This window comes from Hetaerina americana, unplaced genomic scaffold (assembly GCF_022747635.1).
Source record: "Hetaerina americana unplaced genomic scaffold, ioHetAmer1.1.p SCAF_9, whole genome shotgun sequence".
Taxonomy (NCBI): Eukaryota; Metazoa; Arthropoda; class Insecta; order Odonata; family Calopterygidae; genus Hetaerina; species Hetaerina americana.
In genome coordinates this window covers 3,097,917-3,121,705 of record NW_027287538.1, presented here as the reverse complement: position 1 = coordinate 3,121,705, position 23,789 = coordinate 3,097,917, and the positions used below count along the sequence as shown (strand labels likewise).

Sequence of the window (23,789 nt, the reverse complement as noted above, 5' to 3'; positions counted from 1 at the left end):
TAAACAAAAGGATAGAGAGTAGGGCAAATGATTACGTAGGGGATGATCAGTTTGGGTTTAGGAAGGGGAGAGGTACGCGTCATGTCTTTGCAGTAATGATATTATTAATCGAGAGGAACATAGAACACAACCAGGAGGTATTTGCCTGTTTCGTAGTTTTCAAAAAAAGCGTTCGATAGAGTGAACTGGGAAAAACTAATTAGTATACTATATTGCAGAAAATAGGAATAGATTGGAGGGAAAGGAGGCTAATCCGTAACCTGTACATGTCTCAGACTGCTCAGGTGCGGGTGGGGTACGGGGGGTCCGGATGGGCAGTGTTAGGAAGACAGGGTCGCCCCCGTTGCTGTTCAACCTGTATGCAGAGGAAATGATTAAAGAGGCATGGGAAGAACTGGAAGTAGGAATGAAAGTGGGCGGGGAATTCGTAAAATCATTTATGTTTGCTGATGACCAAGCTTTAGTTTGTCAGTCAGCCAAGGGGTTACAAGCATTGCTTAGTCAATTGTAAATTCAGTGCGACAGGTATGGGATGAGAATCAATATTAATAAAACAAAGATTATGCGATTTTCTAGAAAGAAAAAGGCTAAGCTAAACATTAAAAGAGGAGGGCAAAAACTAGAGCGCGTAGAACAGCTTACGTATCTCGGTAGTGTTTTGGACCAACACGGTCAAAATAGTAGAGACGTAGATCGATAGATAGATAGATAGATAGTCGTCTTTATTTGGGCGAAATTGAGACGTAAGGAGAAGAATGCGTTAGGCAAAGATGCTTTCACAAGGAAGAGGGAGTTGATGACAGGGACGTTGAGTAAAGATGTTAAGAAAAGACTCGTAAAAACTTTGATAAGGAGCGTAGCTATGTACGGCGCGGAAACGTGGTCATTGAAGCAGGAGGATAGACGTAGATTGGAGGCTTTTGAAATGTGAGGGTGGAAAAGAATGGGGAAGGTGAAATGGACAGAGAAGGAAACAAACGAGGGAGTACTTGGTATGGTGGGCGAAGAGAGGGGTTTGTCGGGAGAAATCCTATGGAGGCAGGAAAAGTGGATGAAGGGGGTGTTGACCGGCAGTGGGATGTTGAAGACTGTGATAGAGGGTAGAATGTTGGGCAAAAGAGGAAAGGGAAGGAACAGGATAGGGATGTTGGACGGGATGAAGGGAGGAAGAAAGTACTCAGAGATGAAGAGGGACCTGATATAGAGTAGGATGTTGAGTTTTGCTGGGGGTCACAAATTATTTAATTAGTAATTATGTCCATCCAAAAACCTACCTTATCCGGTAGATTACATAATAATAAATTATATATATATATATATATATATATATATATATATATATATATATATATATATATATGTATATATAAAGTGTGTGTGTGAAAATAAATGTTGAATAAATATGTGTCTGTGTAGATTTGATAGATGACATGTTTTGAAAGTACTTAGATTTTGTCCTTTACGAGAGTTGCCTGCACAAGACCTTGAGGCGTAGAGTGAATTCACTTGCCGCTTAGTTACAGAAAGAGGACTGTAAATTGAATAGTCTCACTTATATATATTAAACCAATCGAACTCTTCGCTACCACGACAACATGAGAAGGAGGAAAGACAGAAATGAATATGTACTGGCGAATACAGTGGGAAACATGCAAGTGTCATTCCCTTATCAATCTCACGTGTATACTATGTGTATGTGTCGTGTATACTAATAGTATGTGTGTGTGTCCTCCGGAACGTGTCGCGCCCTCGTGGCCGAGTGTCGTGTCAGATAAAGTGCAGGGGAGGAGGGAGGACACTGTTTTTGTTAACTGTCCTTCCGGCTAGCTAAGCTAAATGTTCTTTCACCCTAGCCGGTATATTTTCTGGGCCCGGGGATTAGTTGTGTTAAATCTCCTTGAGCATTTTGTCAATTCCTTGTTCGTCCGCTGTCACTGTTGACATGGGTTCAGTATGCTTTGCTTCTTGGAGAAATGATGCGGTGGCGACATCAGTCGTGTAAACGCTTTGGAGGACAGTTTGTAGAATGTAAGCTTTACCCTCTCTGTCTGTATATATGAAATTGTTACGATCCCTTCAGCAAGCCACGGTTTGCTTACCCCCATTTACTTCCCTAACACATGGCCAGAACGCTTTAGGGTGTTGGCCTTACACCCTCCGCCACACGCCCGTGCGGCGGCTTGCGAAGTTTACGTAGATGTAGATCTGGTGCCTTTCCCCGCAGGCGGACGGTGCCGGTGCAGCAGCGGTGCTTGCCCTCCTGAAGGACGAGGGGGAGGGCGAGAGGGGCGGAACCCCTTCCCTCCTCCGCCCGGGGCCATGGCCCGTGCCGGGATGGCCAAGTGGAGGCAAGGCGGAGGCAGAGGTGCGCCATCGTCACTCACCGAGTGAGTATCTACTTCTCCTTTTCCATGCTAATTATTCCACGCCTCCTTCCCTCGCGATACGGGGATCTCAGGGAGGTGCCTTTTCCCGTTTGGGAAACCCGGGAGGGAAGATGCGGTCCAGCTTCACAGCTTCTTCCTCCGAGGCCGAGAAAGATTTTCGAATGTGCATATTATTTCATTTTTCACGAAATCAAAGGAGTTAGATATTTGTGGAATATCTCCATGGGACTGCATTAATCTATCAAATATTACGCATTGCCAAATAACTTACGCTAGAAGCATGTTTCGACCGTTGTTGTCAAAGGGGTTTGCGGATGAAATCTGTTGAACATCCCCTAACATTAACAAAAAATGGAATTTCATCCTTTCGGTTTTGCTTTGCATGTTGAAAGTTTTTAGTTGCACAGAATATCGTGCGTGGATAAATATACTATCTCCTATGACTTCATTCAAGCAAGTGTATGCAATAGGTTTCATTTTATATATACTATACGTAGTATATTCAACTGTGCAAATAATGGTAGGGTACGAACTCTGTAGATTCCCTTATCTCCGAATCATTATTCAAATGCCATATGCAAATTTTACAATACACAAAATTATAATGTCTTAGGAATGTGCTTATTAGAATGCAAAAACTCGTGTTCCCACTAGGAAATAGACTTTGCTTCATAAAAAATGTAATACACAATCCTACCTGCTACACAATCCTGTTATCATTTGATGCCAGAGGGAGCATCTGCAAATTCAAACGCTTGGGGACTGGGAATTACTGTGACAAAATCTCACTTCTATCAAGGCATTCCATCCTGATAGTAATATCGTCGCCAGGATCACGTATTGCCAATCCGAGGACTGGTTTGCATCAATCCCTTCAATCCATCCTGTCTCATGCCAATCCCTCGAAGTTCCTTCAATCAACGTCCCTCTTAACCTGCTCGTATTCCATCCTTCCAGCCTTCCTCTGTAAATTATACCTACTCCGTTTTTCCATCAACTCCACTTTTTAGGAAGCTTTCCTCCCTTAGGATATCCCCAGTTAGTTTTCATCTTATTCCTGGGTCTTTCATTAGCCGCTCTCTTTATTCGCTCTTGGAAACACCTCTTTCCTATCCGTTCTTCGATGTAATATTACTCTCGGCAGAATCTTCGATCCCTGGGTCATCAGACAGATTGTTTACCTGTAGTATTATGCTCTACTTGGATATTTTTCATTTGTAAATATCGCGAATTAAACCTTTTTTTGGTTAATGTATTTAATTCGCTTAAAATGTTTTAATCTGGTTATAATATAAAACCTCATCGACTTGAGCTCATAAAATGCTATTTTTTTAAGTGATAGAGAACGTTAGGAGGGCCTACGGCGCCACTATGCTCCTTTAATACTCCCGTCCTTCAATAATAGGAAATGTACTTTTTGAGAGAATTTGAAACACAAACTTAGTTATAATTTAACTTATCAAAGCACTGCTCCATTTCACACTATATGCATTCTCAAGAGGATCGTCAGTTTCTGGTAATTCAGGCGACTCATAATCAAATGAATGGAATTGATATGTTGATTGTTAATGGCCAAAGGAGTTTAAGACTCTAATTGTAAGGAGATGGCAGTTTTTATTGCGTATTTTAGTACACCAATAAGATTCAACATCCCACAATACGAGTATAATAATATATAAACGTGTGTAATTATACATGTATAATAATATAACAAACACATTATGAACATTGAGCTGGGTCGAGTAATTAAGGGACTGGGGTGGTGCGATGGCGTACTGGCATCCCATCCTGAGGTCCCAGGTCCGAATCCACTATCTCCGAACCCTACTTGAGGTGTTTTGTGGAGAGCACTTTAAGTGATTACGCCGTCCGTCGGATGGGACGTTAAACTGTTTGATTCCTTGGCCCTATATTGATAAAAGCAAGCTAATCCCGGCGCCGGGTTTCTCTCTCCGCCCTTTCCCATCCATCCCTAATGGTGCTCCCTCCGCTCTCGGTCGCCTCCCCTTAAACTACTGCTATGTACTACGTACTCGAGTAAGGCGTTTGGTTATTTATTTTCAAAGCCAAACTTTACGGCAAATGAGGAAATGTCAAAATCCTCAAAGAAGCATAAGCTAACCTTGTTTCTGTCGTACGTGGAACCGTATCTTTTTCTCCCGCAATCACTCGTGATGACGGAAATAAAAACACTCTGACTCAGGGTCAGTCATTCCGCAGGCTGGATCAAATATTTATCCTTAAGTGTAGGCAACCGTCCGATCGTGGGCGCAATGCTGGTCTCGCCTCCCCGCCCTCCCAGGGGATATATCCAGTACGTACACTGAGTTTAATTCCCTTCCTTTCTTTAATTCCGGAAAACGTTCTTGGCCTGGGCTGGGAATATTAGATCAAAGCCCGCGCTGTTTAACCAGAGATGAGACTGCAATGAGAAGACCCTGGAAACGTCTCCGAGGCTGCATCTAAGAAAATTGTCTCCAACAAAATGGTAGTTGGAAAAAGATTCGAAAGAAAATTCAACAGTTGACTTAAGTACACATTTAGTGAAACCTCCTCGAGAGTCAATCATGAGGAAACTTACGGAGAAACATTTTTTATTTTCAGAGAATGCTGTGTATTTTATTGAATCTATCATATACAACTTCTGTCCCAAAAATAAGTACCGCATAATAAATCTGCTGAAGACATTTATTGCAGATAAGAGTAAAAATTGCTGTAATTCACCATAAGAGCACCCTATTTATTGACGCACCGATGTCAGTGCCTCTACCACGATTCTGGTACGCTTCCTGTAAGGCATCAACAGGGCATTCGTTCAGGCACCTATTCATGGCCTCTTTCACATAATCCAGTGGTCCAAAATGGTATTCAAAGGCAATATACTTGGATCGCACTCAAAGATCCATGTTTCGTCACCACTTGCCGCCTATTCTAATGTATTCGGGCCACTTTCACAGAGGGGCAAGAGGTCCAAGGAAAAATTATCACACAAGCAGTCTTCCGACAGCACTTTGCGGACCATCTTGGTACACCTTTCTCTTGGCTTAATCTTCTGTAAGAATGCAATGCACTGTGGTTTTCTGAATATTGCACTCTTCTGCTATCACATCCTGACACTTGGGGGTCAATTGAAATTCAACATGTTTCTCACTTTTTGCATGTTTTCATTGCACAGTGTGTTGTTGATGGGCATACCTGAGTCGTCATCCTCCTCTCTGCCCTCCCAGAGCATCCTGTGCGGAAGCAGAAAACCATCACTCGGGATATTTATGGATCTTCATAAGCATCCTTAGCCATGGTCATGGTATCCAAGCCTGATTTTCCAAGCTTTTGTAGAATGTTATTCGCATATCATTGCTCCATGGAGAGTGACATCGTGAATTCGTGCCGTGACCGTCGAACAGGGGTCCAGTCTAGCACCAATCCGCACAATGTAAATGCCCACAGCTAGCTGACGTGAGTCGCGTTGCTTTCCCAAGATCTGCCATTATTACATTTCCCACCACCAATCGCCCCACTCCAGACATCTACATTGGTGCCAAAAAATCATTCCGCTTATTTTTGGGACATGCCCGGTGTGTTCGGTGTATCTTTTTCCAATCAATGTGACCGATCGTTAAAGTATGTTTGTGATGCGCGCCTCCGGGCTCGGACTTCATTTCGATTCATGCACTCGACGAACAAATATATCAATTTGCCCGTAAATAAAATGACGGTATCACCATAACTGGCGGTGACGATAATCTTCCCAATATAGATGGGGGCAGCAGTAACTCAGATCCTTTCCCGTGATTCTTGCAATGCACTGTTTAAACTGGTGCGGAGGAGCAGTTCTATGGTAGCGCCCTCAGCCTTGGGAGCATTTATGTTGAGGAATAACACTTTGTTAATATAAAAAAATTAATTAATGCGGTACTTCCGGTTTCATCTCAAAGGTGAATTTTTATGTGACAATTTAATATTGACGAGGGAACTGACAATAGCTTAAGATATCTCGACGTCACTGTTTCCACGGACCCCAACAGACGCGGCTTCGTAGTTTGTAGGAGAACTTTCAGCACGATTCATGTGATCCATGACAGCTCGTGCCACCATTTCTTTCGGAAACTGGCTTCCTTTCAGTTCCTCGCTGCTAAAAATTCCCCGGCCTGAAGGAAATTTCCCTCGGGAATTGTAAACTATCCAAAGCATCGCGGTTAAAAATGGATGTGGATACTGTTCAAATCGATCGAGACTATGCTCAACAAGGAACGCTCCTTCAGAGCTCAGAACCTCCCATACAACACAACGGGGAGGGCAGAGTCAAGGAGGCGATGCAAAACGACGTACCATTGGGGGATGTCGCCAGGGGGGACAGCCCGAAAATTCCCGAATTACAAGCTCGGTGTAGCATTTCAAAATACCAACCCCGTTAGATCCTTGGTGAAACCGCAGAAAAGACAAAATCAACAGGAAGGAATAAAGTAGCATCTACCAATTAAGGTACAATAATTGTGCCGCGGCGTACATCGATCCCACTGGGAGATCTTTTAAAATACGACCTGGAGAGCAGCTGAATGAAGGGGAATTGGGACAAGTCGCACTTCGCCAAACGCCTGAGGGCAAGATGCGGGTTACACCGGTGACATCATCCCCGAAATCCTACACGCGGGGAGGAAGGGACGAAGGACGAACGCACTCGAACAATTGGAGATTAAGGAAGCGCACACAAAGAAAGAGAAAAAACCCTTATCCTCCCCCGCCCACCTCCTCGATATCTCCTTCAAACGAACACGTTAGCGGCTCTAAACAGAACACTCCAACCACTCTGCTACTCACCCCCCTCGTTGGTATCCCTCCCATTACCTACGCGACCCCACTGGTGACACCGCGTCCAACTCGCAACCCCTTACTTCCTCCTCCTCCCCCTACCTCCTCGGAACCACCCCTTACCTCTGCCCCCCCTTTCTCCCCTTTCCTTCCATCGGGGCCATACATACGTACGTGTATTGACTCATATCCTTTGAGAGTGAAGGTGTAACCCTCGTATGTGATGAAAACGATAGTACCGTATTAATAACATTTTTGTTAAATTTCACAATGTTTGTTTTATTCCTCTCGTGCAGAGAAACTCCGTTAAGCAGTGCACGCCAATTCGAGGAAAAATATGTTAGGCTTTCTCGAATTCACCAAAAATAAAATGTTTTATCAATACAAAAAAAAACGAGACATTTATCTCAGATGTTGATGCAATTCCTCTCATACTTCTTCATTAAGTACTACCCTTATAAGCGTCGGCACACTTCTGCCAGAGCGGCTTTTCCTCGACTCGAAGGCTTCCAGGTGGGTGGAAAGTCCTTAGGGGTACCAGCGTGCAAGCTTCTTTGGTGGAACTTGGGGTCCCTTGGTGGTGTCCTTTGTGGGAGGATTTCAGTTTTATAAGGAATAGGAACAATAGTTCCTGGTGCCAATTCGGGACTGCAAGGGAGTTGGGGAATCGTCGTGATGCCGTTGTTGAAGGTCTTTGCAATCATTCACATTTGACCCTGCTCTTCTTGGTAGTCCGTCCAAAGACCTTCGGGAGGACGAGTTTAGCGCATATTTTTCTTATTGCCAAATTTACAGTGATCCAATGGTGGGTGCACTGTCACTGTCTTAACAATGTCAGTAGGGTCTGCGATCATGCGCACACTTAACAACCGACGGTCTGAATTCAGCACTTCACGTTATGCCCGTCAAGAAAAAATTGTTACCGATACTTTTTATTGAAACATTGTATCATTTTTTTAAATTCTAATTTTTTATTTGTTGTTCCATTAATTTCTTCTTGTGTTTAACTCAGGAGCCCTCGAAACACCCAAGTCGTGTGTTATTAATATTGGTTTCCTATATTGGACAAATACTTTCGTGCGGTATATTCTTCCTTTAAAGGTTCATCGAAGCATTTCTTCTAGTGTAATTCTAGCTCCCATGTCAAGCACTACTTATGGATAGAATTTAGGTCACTTGATTATGAAATCCTATATTCAGGTTTGGTTTTATCCCTGTAGATCACTGCATCATTAGCAAGGGGGCAAAGTTTATTGGAAACCTGAGATTTGGTTTCATCAATGTATAAAAGGAACAATGACGGACCGATAATGCTTCCTTGTGGGACACGCAATATTACACTTTCTGTATCTGATGATGCCCCGTCTATTACGGCCTTTTGTTGGCGGCCTGTGAAAAAGTTATTAATCGAATCTATTACACATTACTCCCGAGCGAAAAGAGCCGGTTAGGTCTTACAAGAGCTACCGTTATGGAAACCGTGTTGTTTTTTATCAGTTTACTCTGGGAATATAGATTACTCATGATAGAACCGACATTCACGTGCTCTTTAAGGTTTCGAATGAGATGGACGAGGGGGTCGGCAATGACTCGGATCTTCTCCTTGCACTTGTTTAAATATGGGTCTGACGTTGACTCATCGCCAGTCTTTGGATACTGCGCCATCATTTAGGGATTTATTAAATATTAATTTCAAGTAAGGAACTATTTCTGATTTCAGTTTTCTTTACATATAAGCAGTGACATGATCGTGGCTTGGCGATTTGTTTAGACCGATTCATTTTTTGGCGTTCGATTCCAAGAGAAGAGATTACAATTTTAGAGGTGGGGTCATGGACGTGATCGGGTAGTGACTGGAATTGTTCCTGCGGGCGTTTATTGAAAACACTATACAACGAATATGATTTCTAAATTCGATTATCATATTTATAGTTTTCTATCTTGTAGGGTATTGTGTAGATGCAGTTGAATGAATATTTCCAATGAGAATCACTCTGGTGCGTGGCATCATAATTTTTAATTATTCTCGATTTGTACATCCGCTGTCACAAAATTGTCTTTTTCCCTTCGAATTGGGGGTTGAGCATTGGACTCAATTGGAGCATATTTTCTTCAGTATGGTCACCCGGATGGAATATTTGTCTAGGGATGAATGAACTGCAAATAGATAAGAACGCTGCATTTTTGATTTCCGGAGTGGAATCAAATTCCCAGATTTCATATTCTTTTGTAGTTCCCACGCGCACTATAGGATTATAAAATTGAGCCTCGCTTTTGCTTTCGTACGGAGATGGCTCTGAGTGTGCGTGGAGGAGGTTGGGGTGTCGGAATCGATGCTTCCGCTCCGCGAATTAACGCTCATCTCTTTCCATTGATTCAAATGGTGACCACATACTCATGTCAGAGCTCGTCTGCACCGACGACGTCAGACGACCTCGTGCTATCGCACATTCATAGTACTTCCTCGGTTTTATGTAATTCAAAACTCCCCACTAATTAATTGACACATGTGTAATAACTATGAGACGACGGGCGAGACTGTCAGGTGTGGAGCCAGCCGTTGTCTAATGCTGCTGCCGTCTGTTTCTAATGTTGTCTTCGACATGTGGAACGCCCTGATTCTTAGTGGGTTAAGATCTTGTCTCTATAGTCACTGTCAGTTACTGTTTAACATAGAGCAGATGAAGCCCAGTATGTTTGCCGTTGGAACGTTCCGTTTTCTGTTCGGTTCGTTCGTAGTATTATGTAGGTGATGATATTACGGCTGCGGAGCATTCATCAGCTGAAGTCGAGGACACTGAGGTTTCCTTGATGTCAAAATGTCAAGGTTGCCACGAGGCAGATGGAATGTACGCTGGCTCGTAAGCAGCGCGTGTTGGGTCGGGCTGTGCGATTACGAAGAGGAGGGATGAGTTATTTGGTCCAAACGAGAAGGGAGTGGGACCGCGGTTCTTCCTCGCAGCCCTAAAAGTCCCGTTTTTCCCATCCCCTCCCCCCCCCCGCACCACCCTCTTCCTCTCTCCCAGCATAATAATCCTTGTACCCTCTTTCGGAAAAATGCCATTTATTCCCTGCTCAAACAAGACTCCCCATCATCTCCGCCGTTCGCTCCCATGGACTCATTGGTGCGTCTCACGGGCTTTTTAAACCCTTTAATGCTCGCCAGGGGCGCCCTTGGCCGTGTCACGCACTTGACACGCGTGTGCGTGCGTGTCAAGTGCGCGCGTGTGGCGAGAGTGGGTGGATGGGGGGGAGGGGGGCTGGAATGGCGGCATCTGTAGGGGTGCAGGAGAAAGGGGTTGGGCGTGGGAGCGGACCGCCTCTTTCCTCACCCCCGGGGGTCGCAATTCCAACGGTGGTATTCAGAGGGGCAGGCCCTCAAGTGCCGCCCCTCTTCCACTCCCCAGCCCCCCTTGGCGCTGGCCTGGAGGGCAAAATGGTGCACGGGGGAACGGGATTTTGAGAAGGGTGCTCATGGGGGTCCACGATGAATAGTTAAGTTGGCTCCCTGCAGCCAGGGTTCCACATTGCATTCCATTATTCGCTCTCTCCGCCATCTCTGCCCAATGTGTGTTCTTTTTATCGTGGAAAAGTGGTTGCTGCTTTAATTATATTAATATATGTAGTGTAAGATTAATTCAACTATTCTACATCTACACAGTATGTTAGAACCCGCCGCAAGGGCGTGTGGCGGGGGGTGTTAGGCCACCACCCGTAAAAGAGAATGAAACTGCATGGAAAACCAACAAATTCACGCCAATCTACACCCTTAAAGTCGTAGATATTATTGCTACAACCTTTCTACATCTACATCAATACCCTGCGAGCCACCAAAAAGGTGTGTAGCAGGGGGTGCAGCACCAGGAGGAGAGGGTATGGGATGAGGGGGTTAAAGTTTTATCTTTATAACTTAACCTTTATAACTTACGCGCATGCAAATACATATACCATCAACTAACATACACATGCACACCTGCAAATATAGCTGATGTCTACGCTCCGTTTAATTTTGTCCTGACTTGCAAATGAAATGTCTTTTATGTTTCTATGGTGACTTTGACTATTATGATTCCTGATTGTCCGGGCAAATAATGAGTAGTTGTATCTATCTATACTGGATTCTATCTCCCTTAACATATCTTTGTGGTCTGATCTACCTTAGATGGGGCCATAATAATAATCCTTCAGGGTCATTCTTAAAGTCTTTTTTTTAACCTTTCTAAAAGTGTCGCTTGTTTTCTTCGCATCTCAAGTGGCTCCCAGAGAGATAGGTACTAGGTGCTATCCTAGCACTACGCGAGTCTATTTTACAAGATGGATTGTACTTTAATTTTCTTTTGCCTTTGCAATGAATTGAGGCCGTCACCGGTCCTCTATGCATATAAATCCCCTTCAATATAAGACGATATTACTATGTTTCCATTGGGCAGTGGAAGTTAATGATGGATTGAATTCTCTTCGCCTGCATATTTATTTCACTCTTTTAAAGGACATGCGTATGTTTTGAAATCAAAATTTTCATACTTTGTGTGAAAATTTTCATTTAAGTGTTATCTGAAAAGAATTCTCTTTAAGTTTTTATCATCTACGTGCGTTAAATAAATCATCAGTGGATTTCTGAAGGGTGTAACTAAGCAACGGAAATAAGTTCGCAGCATTTAAACTGCCTCATGCTTTCGCGTGTCCGCGTTTTCCAGTAACAACTCTCTAAGGTGGCAGCAATCCCCCGATCGAACATCCGTCGGTGTAGTCCAAAGTATTCTTTCTAGTCATTCCTACCTTACCAATTATTGGAAAGTTATAACCCCGCGTTTGATTGGCCGCGATGTCGCCACGCGGAAATAAAAAGCCAGCGATCTATAAGAAGAGATGCTACAGGATAACGTTTACGCCTACGGTGAATTCCCTGATTTAAATGTAGTGCTTATATTTGATGCCATAATTAAAACCTTTTTTCTGACTTCCGTGGGATTTTTACAACTTACTCAGCTAAAATTCTCCGCTTGAACACCATGCATGACTTTTGAAACGGGTTTCTAAGGGTCTCAAGCGGTGAGGGGTGTGTTTACTTTTGAAACGTGTGTTCTTGGGGCTCCCGGCATGAGGAGGAAGGGAGGGGAAGTGGCTGTGTGGGTGGGGGAGGAGAGGGGAGGTGGGTGGGGGAGGAGAGGGGCGGGAGTGGTCGGGTGCGTGTCTGGGTGCGGAAGGGGTGATCATTGCTGAGGTGGTCGTGCCGCAGCCACCGAGGCGAAGGGAGCGGAAGGGTGCTGTTTGCACACGGCGTTCCTGAGGATGAGGGGCGGATGGGGAAGGAGAGAGGGTGGGTGAGGGGGGGGTGGAAGAAAAGCAAGGCTGGCGAGGAGGGTTGAAGAGGGGTTTTGAGAGACGGGGGTGCGTGGGGAGGGTGTTCTCGCGCTCTTCAATCAGTGATCGAGTAGAAATATGATTCGCTCGCTGGAAAAACCATTCGTTATCCGTGAAATTACTCTGGATCTCTTTCCTTAACCCATGTTACAAGGTTTTTATAAAAAGTATCGGTAACAATTTTTGCCTGACGTGCATTGCGTGAATTGCTGAATTCAGACCGTCGTCGGTTGTTAAGTGTGCGCATGATCGCAGATATTGTATATTGGCATTGACATAAGACAGTGCACACACACCATTATAATATCACTAACAATTATGACAGTGCGAAAGATCTGCGCTAAACTCGTCCTCCCGAAGGTCTTTGGGCGGACGACCAAAAGAGCATAGTCGAGAGTGTCTGCTTGCGAAGAACTTCTGCATGGGCATCGCGACGATTCCCCAGCCCCCATGCAGTCCCTACTTGGCACCAGCAGACGACTATCTCCTATTCCCAAAAGTCAAATCCACTATCCCTCAAAGAACACCACCATCTGAGACCCCAAGTGCCATCGTCAAAGAAGCTTGCCCGCGTGGTACCCCTAAGGACCTTCCGCCTATCAGGGAGCCTTCGTGTCGTGGAAAAGCCACTCTGGCAAAAGTGTGCGTCGACGCTCAAGGGATGTACTCATTGAAGGCTATTGAGGCGTTATAAATAATTAGCCGAATTGTGAAACATTTAAATACAAGAAAAACATTCTCGCGGGCTCTGTCACTAAGATTGATATTTTGCGGCAAAAATTGTAATAAAATTATCTTAATATTTTTTGTAGCCTCTGGTATTGTTTGTGGAGCTGTTAGCGTGGGGCACGATGCTCAAAGCATGACTGTCAATAGTTCACTGTTTATTCATTATGATATGCATCAATTTTTTTACGACACTTGTGTTTAAGCTGCCATTGTCTTGATGAAATATGACTTTTTTCTGTTCCAAACTTGGGCTTTTTTCTTGTATCTTTATCGGTAGTTGGTCAAGGAGGTTAGCGTAGCATTGTCCAGACATTGTTCGACCTGTTGGGAGATGATCTATCGGCAGAATCCTTTTCACATCCCAGAAAATTGGAGCCATCGCCTTTCCGGTCGACCGTGTTGGCTCTGCTTTCTTTGGTGGTGGCTAGTCAACATGTTTCCACTGCTCTGAACGCTGTTTTCATCTGGGGTGTAGTAGTTGGCCCAAGTTTCGTCTGTGGTCACAAAACGGCGCAGAAAATCATGCGGATCATCACCTGAGCGGACCCGAACAAACTTTTTATCACGTTTGACCACTTTCTAATACAAAGGAGCAGAGTCCCCTGTCTGGGCTGAATTCTATCTTCTCGTGGACGGACCCCCGTTACTCCGGTCGGGGCTCCACTGTGTTGCCTTTCCAGCCGCCTAGGCTTCTAAGGCAGGGCGTCGTCTTCTGCGTTGTCACGGCGTTCTGGCGATCCCTGCTACTGAAGCCTGGGCCTCTTCTTCGCTGGGAGGGCATCTTGGCGATCCATGCTCGCAATGGGGCGCTTATAGCGGTCCCACGTGAAAGTCGGCATGAATCTCTTTCACTTTCGTCCATTTCTTTGCTAAGTATTCGATCACTCTTCGAATCTCAATGTTTTCCATCTTCACGGATTACTTAACGAGAGCAACAACCACGGAGAGGCATCCGCACCACTACAGATCTCTTTCCAGAGCAATGGCGCGTCATTAGTATTTGCTCATAAACGATTACCTATTACTTCATGGGAAACTCGTTGCGAGAGCGCTGGCATCTGGTTGTTATTCCGAGAACCTTTCCAACTATCTTCCTCTAATTCGTCCCTTCCGGGGCCCCACAGCATCATTGAATCCTCAGTTTTGCACTTTTGAGTGTTTCGCTTCTATCCAGTGTACCGGGTTCTTCCAATCGAGTCTAGTGGGAGCGGCACTGTGGGTTATCTACTGACTCCACTCATAGACGAGCAGGAGCACGGCAGACAAATTTGATAAGTGTCTCATTGTTCAAAGTTACGACGCAAAGCGGAGAAGGCTGCGTCGGTTCTGTTCTGATGACCCTTCAATGAAGATGGCGGGAGAAAGGGGTGGCAAGGAGAAAGGGATGGAGAGGGAATGGAAAATCGGGATTAGGGGGGAGCCGCGTGATATAATCAAAGGGACTGTTTAAATGAGCCCAAGCGGAGGGGAGGGGACGTGTCAATTATTTATTAATCTCTTGTTAAGTTGGCAATAGGAGAGTTGCCACTACGCCGCGTTGGAAGGACTTAAGTTATGAGTCGGTGCCTCTGTAGATGAGCTAACTTCTATACAATGCCCCGAAAGCCGCTGCTAGAGGTCGTGGCTGGGAATGGTAGGACACCATCCGTGAAATAGGATTAAATTACATAAAATGGGGTTCAACGACATGCAATACCATCAGAAAATCTTATAATGCTCACCCGCACAGATGTATATATCATGCAAAACTTATTTTAACCTTCACACATGAAAAGAAATGAACAAGAAACTGATATACTCGAGCAATTACGCCTACAAATGTCCACACAGTGCTTGGTTCCCACATGGAACAGCATTGACCCCGATTTGTGAGTACTACTTGATTCCTGGTCGTCATAGGAAAGAACGAGTATTTAATTATATTGGTTCTCACTTGATCTCCCTTATCTTATCTTTTTAATCTAACCCACCAACATATTGTAAGGCCTTAATACTTCAATTTATTTCATAGTTCCTGCGTAACTTACTTAAACTTACACGTCTGCAAATACTGAAACAAGCTATTAATATAAACAAACACATGAGCATTCGAATACGCTGGATGTCTAGGCGACGTTAAATCTAGTTCCCTTACGGAATAATTTCGATTTTCTTCCTATTAATTTTCCTGATCGTCCGAAGAAAGAACGAGTGCTACAGGATCCATCCAAAAACAACAGAAAGCATCCGAGGGAAAACATTTATCGCAGGTCAAAGTACAAATAATTAATTCTTCAAAATGGCATCGACACGCCGATTACAGCCCCTCTCCTGTAAGGCGTAGACGGAAACCTCGCTCAGGCGTCTCGTTACGGTCACTTTGACGTTATCCAGCGTTCCAAAATGGTTTCTTTCAAGCTCCTTTTTATCCGAATTCGGTGGTTCCGTATCGGGGCTGCAGGGAGAGTGGGTCAGCGTTGCCCCACTGTGTGCTAGGTCGGGTCACGAGGAAGGCCGTGTGGGACGCCACGCTGTCCTGGTGCAGGCAGCTCCATTTGGCAAAGCTGCCCTTCCTCCTGAGGCGGTGCGCTCTTTTCCGCAATCTTTCGAGGAATTCCACGAAAAGCGTATTATTCATCGACAGTCTCTGATGCACAAATTTGTAAATGATTACGCCTTATGAGTCGAGGAAGAGAACTTCTTTCGGGAACAGACACTGTATGTATGTCTATCTGTTCTGCAGTCTATTACTCTTATATTTGAAATCTGGTCAACCCCATTTAATTCCCTATTGTGCGGCCGTAGATATTATTTAAAATGTTTAGGGGTCAATAATAATTGCTTTGCTGTCATTGTTAAACTCGTTTATTCCGAACCTATTTCCGAGTTTCAGTCTCGCTTGTTCTCTTCGCATCTCAAGTGGCTCCCAGCCTAATTCCCCTTAAAAAGCCTATCACACTCGTCTTCTTATCGCCACAATTATTCATGAATTAGCTTTATTGTTAAATATTCAATTGTTCCCGGCTCAACTTTGTGGAAATTCATTTTAATTAATTAAAGGTCCCTGATGATGAGGCTTGAGCGTTGAAAATGGTTGTACGTGAATTAAGGGCAGTGGAAAGATACATTGTATTCTTCATTTAATTAGCGTCATTGTATTTTTTGATGATATATTTTAGTGGATAGGGAAAATTGAGTTTCTTACGGCCTTTTTTCAGAATCGCTATTTTTTTATATCATCTCCTTAAGCCGTAAAGGGTTTTTAAACCACTGTAAAAGTAAAAAAAGGAGGGGAAAATTGAGATCGATGTTCTCCACACCAATCTCAATATTCTCCTCCTTTGATTACAGTGGTGCCAAATCCCCCAAAATCTTAAGGAGTTACTAATATATATATATATATATATATATATATTATATATATATATATATATATATATATATATATATATATATAATATATATACACACACAAATATAATATTTGATACATTCACTCCGATGTATTTTAATTTAAAATGCTGCATTTCTGAGTTATTCAGTCGTATCTCTTAATAATTGGGCATTCATGGGGTTGTTTGGCAAAAGAAAAGGGATTGGGAGGCGAAACGTCATCGTCTTTCGTACCTAACTGCAAATCATCGGATGTTGTATAATCCCCAAAACGTCTCCAAGGTTCAAAGTGTAAACTTGAAGAAAGTGATATCAGTGTCCTAATTTTATAGCCGAGGATTGCAACATACTATTTGTTCCGATGGATTTTGATAATTTCGTCGCAGTGAAGGAGCTTACGTCAGAGTTGTGAGCGAGCGGGGAGGAGGGGTGGGGAGAGGAGGAGTGGGGGGAGGGAGGGAGGGAAAGGGAGATAATGGAAGGGAAGATGGAGCGGAGGCTGGAAAAGGAGGGACTCGGGCTGGAGCGAGCGACGGTCCAGTAATTCCGTTTCGCATTCCGTGGGGCGGATCAGATGGGTCCAGTTTGGGGAATGAAGGGAGGAGATGCGGAGAGGGTGGGTGGTGTGGGGAGGGGGGTTCCGCGATGCGAGGGAATCGGAGGAGGTTGGCTGGCACTTGTCAAAGAGCGCCCTTTTTTAAAGAAATGAAAGGGAGATGCGTGACGATATCGAATTGCTGAGGCCATTGAGGACAGGGAGAGAGAGAGCTGGTTGAGAACTTTCATCAGCCTAAGACGAGGGCAGAAATGAAACATCTTGCCTAAGCAATCTTCATTCGCTTCAATTCATGCGCTTCCACTTTTTTAGATATTCTAGTACCCTACCGCTAAGGTGTGTGGCAGGGGGTGATCGAGATTGGTGCGGTGGCTATCGTACTGGCTTCCCACACACCCAGAGGGCTCGGGTTCAAATCCCGGCGGTGTTGAATATTTTTTAGAGGTATCTCGATCCCTACTTGAGGTGCTTTGTGGAGATCACTTTGAGTGAGTACGCCGTCCGTCGGATGGGACGTTAAGCTGCGGACCCCTTGCCGCCTTTCGTAAAGAGTAGGCTAATGCCGACGCCGGGTTTCTCTCCACCCTTTCCTGCTTTCCTCTCATCCTATCCTGTCCGTCCCCTATGCCGCAAATGACGTCAGCAGTCGGTCGCCTCCCCTAAATACCACTACTACTGCTATGAAGTCTGACCAGCGAAAGATGACATTTCTCTTTGAACTTTCATCTCATTAACCCAGTACTCTTCCGATCAATCCCAATTTTTTGTTAGCTTGTCCACATAATCCCCCTCGTATGTGTTTCACCCAGGAGAGATCGTGAGTGAGGGTCACGCCCTAAAGTATTTAATTTAGTCTACACATTCCATTTCGGTGTTCTCGATTCAGTGGGCATTCTGGAGGGAAAGGCTCTTTTCCCAAAAATTCATCCCTCTTGCAAGTTTAATTCTAATTTCCAAGTGTCGCACCAGCGTTGTATAGCATTAAGTTCATCTGATAAAGCTACTATGTCCTCAGGATAACGGATTTCTCTGTAAACCACTGCATCGTCGGCAAATAAACGTATCTTACTAGTGACTATGGAGTAAAGTAGGAATAAAAAAGGAGCGATAACACTTCCCTGTATTTAATGAAAAATCATGAAAATGGATTCATTCATTTTGCAGTTTTCAGATTAAATTCTTGTTCTGAAGTCATCCGAGCAAGTGTTGACCATTTTCCGAACGACCCATCCGGCGTGTTCGTGCCCTCTTTCAAGGAGAAAGTTTTGTTCATGCACGATAACGGCAACGCCGTCAACCTGATCTGCACGAACCTATCTAGCTTATTCATTAAGAGTTAAGGCTCTGATTAGATTTTGATCAAAATCCACCGAACGGAAGCTTTCCTTTCGGCCTCTTCATGTATCAGAGTGGAGTCGAAAAAAAACATTCTACTACAACTAGAAATTCCAAAACTCACAGGCAGGAATGCAAAAGCAGACAGGAATTAACATGATTCGTCTTTTCGTTTTTCATCATTAAGATATATAAGAATTAATTTAATAGATCTACATCTACATAATACCCCGAAAGCCGCCGCCGTGGGGGGGGGGGGTAGGTCACCACACGCAAAATAGAATAAAACCACATGTAAAAACCAAATCATGTTACCTCTGCGCAAACATATTAGTTTGATCATGTACTCGATAAATTTTAATCACACGAAAGAAAGTACTGACAGTCAACATTATTCAAAAACTGTATAGGTACGTATATTCACATAATGCTGTGGAACTCTTAAGAATACGGGCCTGTTAAATAAAAATAAAAACACGCCGGATATTCGCAAATGTATGTATACACTACCAGTTCTTAGTATCTCTTTCGCGAATGCTGCCATGTCCATTTTTATCTCCAATGGTTCGAGAAAAAAACGACATTTTAAATCGGTCCCTCGTGCAATAATCTCCCTGATTTTACGTTGGTGGTATTATCTGCCATAGTAAGTCGAGTAATATGTAATATGTCCTAAACATCCTCAGATAAGTCTGCTTCCAATTGAATCTGTAAATTAAACCTGTATATAATCCTACGGTCAACTAGTGTCACCCATCCTAATTCTTCCAATAGCGTCGTGACTCTGCTACCTTGTCCGTAACAACTTTTCACAAACCGAACTGCTCTACATTACACTCGATCTAGTTGACCTAAATTAAGCCTACTTCATGAAGATCCCATACACTTGCAGCAATATACTCTAGTTATGCTCCTGAATAACCGTAAGGGCATGCATGCTTTATAAATATTCTTTGGAGTGTATCGATTTCTCTGAAATAGCGATGCGCGCTCTTCCATGCCCCCACTCTAATTTCGACCCCCTCCTGCCCATTTTTCTCCGTCATCCTCCCTCGCACCCCCTGCCACTCGCCTCGAATGAAAGTCACGTTCCCCCCCTTCCCCATTCCCTCCTCTCCGTGCCCTCGCCCCCTTCTCCGCTCCCCTGCTCCTTCCACCCTCCCCTACTCTCACCACTCTAATCGACGACGCATCGCATCTTCTCTACGGATATGTTCAGGACAAGCATTCGATTGGAGTGGGAGAAGGAATTAGGGTAAATTAATAGCTTTCGCGCACTGTGCGTGCGTGTTCGTGTGTGTGTGTGTGTGGGAGGAAGATGAAATTCAAATGGATCCAAACGAAATCAAATTAAGGCTGGTCCAGATTTCGGACCTCGGGTGATTTGGAATCAACCTCGCCCATCTTCCGAAAACGACCCCTGTGTTTCCATTGCCTCTTACGGAATATATTTTCGTCCAATGAATGAATCTCTTTCGTGACGAAGGAGACTTAAGTGACCTCTGTGCTTTGGCGAATCACTTTTCTTCGATAATTCTTTCTCTCTTTCATAATTTTGTGATGGAAACATTTTGAGACCATACGAGGGAATGAATGATCACCGCTCACATGCCGCACGTGATTCCAATTGGCGTTCAGAGCGAATTGACGATTTATAAAAATTTAAAACCACGTCAGCCTTCAGAAGAATAATTCTCTGGTTTCCGAAGCTAAAATTCCCTAAAATCCCATGGATTCATAAACTGATGAAAGGTCTCGAGGATTATTTTACGAAGGGAAAGAGGTTTTTAAGTCAACTGAATGATCTTCTCCCACGGTAACGAATAGTGGAAGAAATAAATAAGTTCATAATTCAGTTTGGTATAGTCGTCCATTTATCTCTTAATCCCAAGAATTATTTATCGTATTTATTCGCTTAGAAATGTATGACTCTACTTATAAACCATGGTTATGATCTGTAACTATGCAAAGGATCATTGAACTCATTTACATCCACACGGTAGCATCATCTGGACTCATCTACATCAATTCTACATCTACATCTATCAAAAGCGTAGCACACGGTAGCATCATCTGGACTCATGCTCATGGTGGAATCACCTGGAGTGGAGTCCAGGTGATGCTACAGTGTAGCCAAACTAGTCGCCAGTAATAAATTCTTTTCTGTGGAAACGCAGAGTCCCCTTGACATTGAATCTAAGTTGACTCTCTTTAACCAGCCCTGCAACCTCTCCGTTCAAACTGTTCAGGTGGCGTCGTTCGTTAATTGATGTCATAATCGAGTCCGCCGCTTTTTTATGCGACTGCCATTCCCTCCCGCGGCAACCCCATCCCCTGCTTCGATCCGCGATCCTCACGAATCCTCCATTTTCCTCACTCTCTCTCTCTCCCCTCTTCATTTATTATCCTCTCTTTTCGTTTTCTCATCCGTCTATCCTTTTCGACATTTCCCTCATTTGAGCCTCCCTAATGAAACCCACCCAGCCTCCGAATTCGTTTCCCATTTCCATCGCTAATCCCTCTTGTCTGTGATCGAGCCCATTTTCGAAGGCCCAGGCTGCTTGACGATTGAAATTTGAATATTCCATTACCCATGGAGTGGTTTCGCGAAAGTTGACACCGATCAGCCAGCTCAGGCGACAGTTATCCGAGAATCTCGTGCAAAATATCCCGAGTGATGCCCGTTAATTTCGAAAGGGGTGAAATATTTCCCATCAGCCTTTTTTAAATCGTGGAATTTATTTTGCGATATGAATTTAGAATTACGTCAATGACCGCCACGCGAGCCGTCATTGAGTACTTGCGCCGATTGGAATTTTAAAATGCAAGTTCGTAGATTAAAGCGGTCCAGGATTCCTTCCCCCGAATACAAGTGTTCACCTGGGTTCACTCTGCTTGTAGACGATAATCGGGATTAGGAGGACCCGATGTCACTATTAGAGGCACTGCGGAAACATACAAGGTCTGTCTCAAAAGTAGTAGGACTGGGTCGATTTAAAAAACTGTATTTCCGAAATTGCTCCATTTACCAATCAAGAGCCTTAGAAGTACGAGCACCCTTCTGCGTCCTCACACCGCTGCCTGAGGGGATTTCCATGCCTTCTCGAAGGCGTCGCCCATAATGCTGCTACGCTCCCTCGTCACGGCCTGTTGTAACGCTTGCACCCAGTCATGGTTACGTCCTTTCAGCACGCATTTGGGGCGGGGTAAGACGATGAAGTGTGGTCAGGCATTGTCTGAATATTATTGTTCCTCACTCCTCACATGGTCGAGAATCTCTTGACAGATCCGCGTGTGGGTTTCCTTTTGCTCGTCCGACACCACTCGCGGCACACACCTTTCTCGTTCCCATGTTTTCGGCCACAAGTCGATGGGCGCATCATATGTAGGGATGCCAATGGATGATCAGAAACCGTGCGAGCACTTAATCTGCGATCCCTGTCCAACAAAGTCTTCACTCTTTCAAGATTACAGTCACTTTTTGAGGTCGAAGGGCGCCCTGTGAACGTTCGGCGTCATCGATATCTTCTCTGCCCTCCTCCGAAACAACTTCTCTGCCCTCCTCCTCAAGAACAACCGATCTACTCATGGCGGTGTCATCATAAGCTGCCTTGAGCATGCCAGATGTCTATTTCCCGGTTTTGCTCAGTCTCAGGAACCATATGGTGTCGTAGCGCTATTCCAATAGCTGGTCAATAACGGAGCGTAACGAGTTCGCGTTGCAGAGGTTTTGCAAACGAATGATCCGCACTCTTCCTGAGACTCCCCTCCCTCGATCCCATCCAAAGAAACCGCCGCCCTTCCGTCTGTCTATCCGGAAATAAATTAGTCATACCACTTTTGGGGCAGACGTGGTATGTTTACATAAACGGAACCAATGTGGGAAAAGTGTATAAATAATTTAAATTATGTGGAAATTGCATAATTAAAACGAGTCAGTAGGATTAGGCTTGTGGAGACTTCTCCCGCTGTAAAGCCGAAAGAACATGGGTTCCGATGAGGGCCTACTTTTGATTAGTATCAGTACGAAGTCGTTCGAGTCCGAGGAAACATGATGTCACGAGAAGCGTTATTGGGACCAGCAAGAACGCATTTCCTGGAATGTTAGTAAATAAGGGAACATTTTCAACCTGAGTAGGGGCGAGCGAGTTTCGATTGGTGTACAATTTCAATAAATTTGCGACTGGTATTTTTTAATGCTTTTGGGGTCGGGCTTTTGCGGTCAGCTTACCACGAGAGGGAACTCAAAATGGACACTGGCAGAGGTACCGTGCCTCAATCGCTCGATTTAGGGGGGACGCCATCTTGAAGGGTGTCCAAGCTCGTTAGGCGGCGAGAGGGCGCAAATGTAGGGACCGTATTATTTAGGCCCCGGGTTTAGGACCCATGAAGTGTATCCTAAATACGCCATATTGGAGCCCCATAATTCCAAGTGCTATCAGCGAGACAACTAGCGGAAGAATAATCGGCGTGGCTGTAGTGTCTTACAGGCACTGTATATATGTTGGTCACTATAACATTGGTTATTGTGTCGACGAGAGAGTACCCTTTTACTAGTTGAAAAAACGAAGGCCTTTATTAACGCGAGGCGGGGAAAAGCGGATCTTTTCTTCCGCATGAATGTAGTTTAATTCTTGTAATAGCTTTATTTCATCTAGTTATTGGATTAAGTTACTGGAAAGGTAGAGGTAAGAACATATTTATTCGTTGGAGATTCATTTCATGACCAAGGACATCGTATTTGGAAACATGCCTCATTTGTGTGCTTGTTAAGTCTTATTTTGGTACATAAACATTACGGGAAATAATCTTCAAGCGCAATGATGTATTTTGGATAATCTAAGAAGCATTGAGTAATGCCCCTGGTGAAAATGTCGCTGTCTGCATGAATCCATCTGGGCAATCATAAAAACCAAACCCTTTGCAAAAGGAGTCACCGTTTTACTACGTAGGTCCACAAAGTGAGAAATAACCCCGGAGTAAAATACCATATGTTAAGACAAAAAGTGCAAAATTAATGAATTGTAATATTATCTGACCTAATAATGAAAGTAAAACATAAAAAACGAATAATCTATAAAGAATTAAATGTAGCCGGATGAGGAAAAATGAATGCGAAACTGGTACCAAAATTCGACCAAGTTACTTGATCAAAAGAAAGAAATGGAAAAATTTAATAAAATACCGAATGAATTGTGGTTTTGCAATTACACGAAAGTGTTTCCACGGGCTAATCT

At 44.1% G+C, this 23,789-nt stretch overlaps 1 protein-coding gene across 1 annotated transcript in view; it reads left to right on the top strand.

Annotated features, from left to right (window-relative positions):
• The window catches only part of LOC139698997 (histone-lysine N-methyltransferase SETD1A), a 617,878-nt gene that overhangs the window by 405,309 nt on the left and 188,780 nt on the right, over positions 1–23,789 (top strand). The window contains exon 2 of the mRNA XM_071597992.1: positions 2,225–2,387. Coding sequence (XP_071454093.1) covers positions 2,320–2,387 — 68 coding nt within the window. The 5' untranslated portion in view covers positions 2,225–2,319. The remainder of the gene's footprint in view (positions 1–2,224; positions 2,388–23,789) is intronic.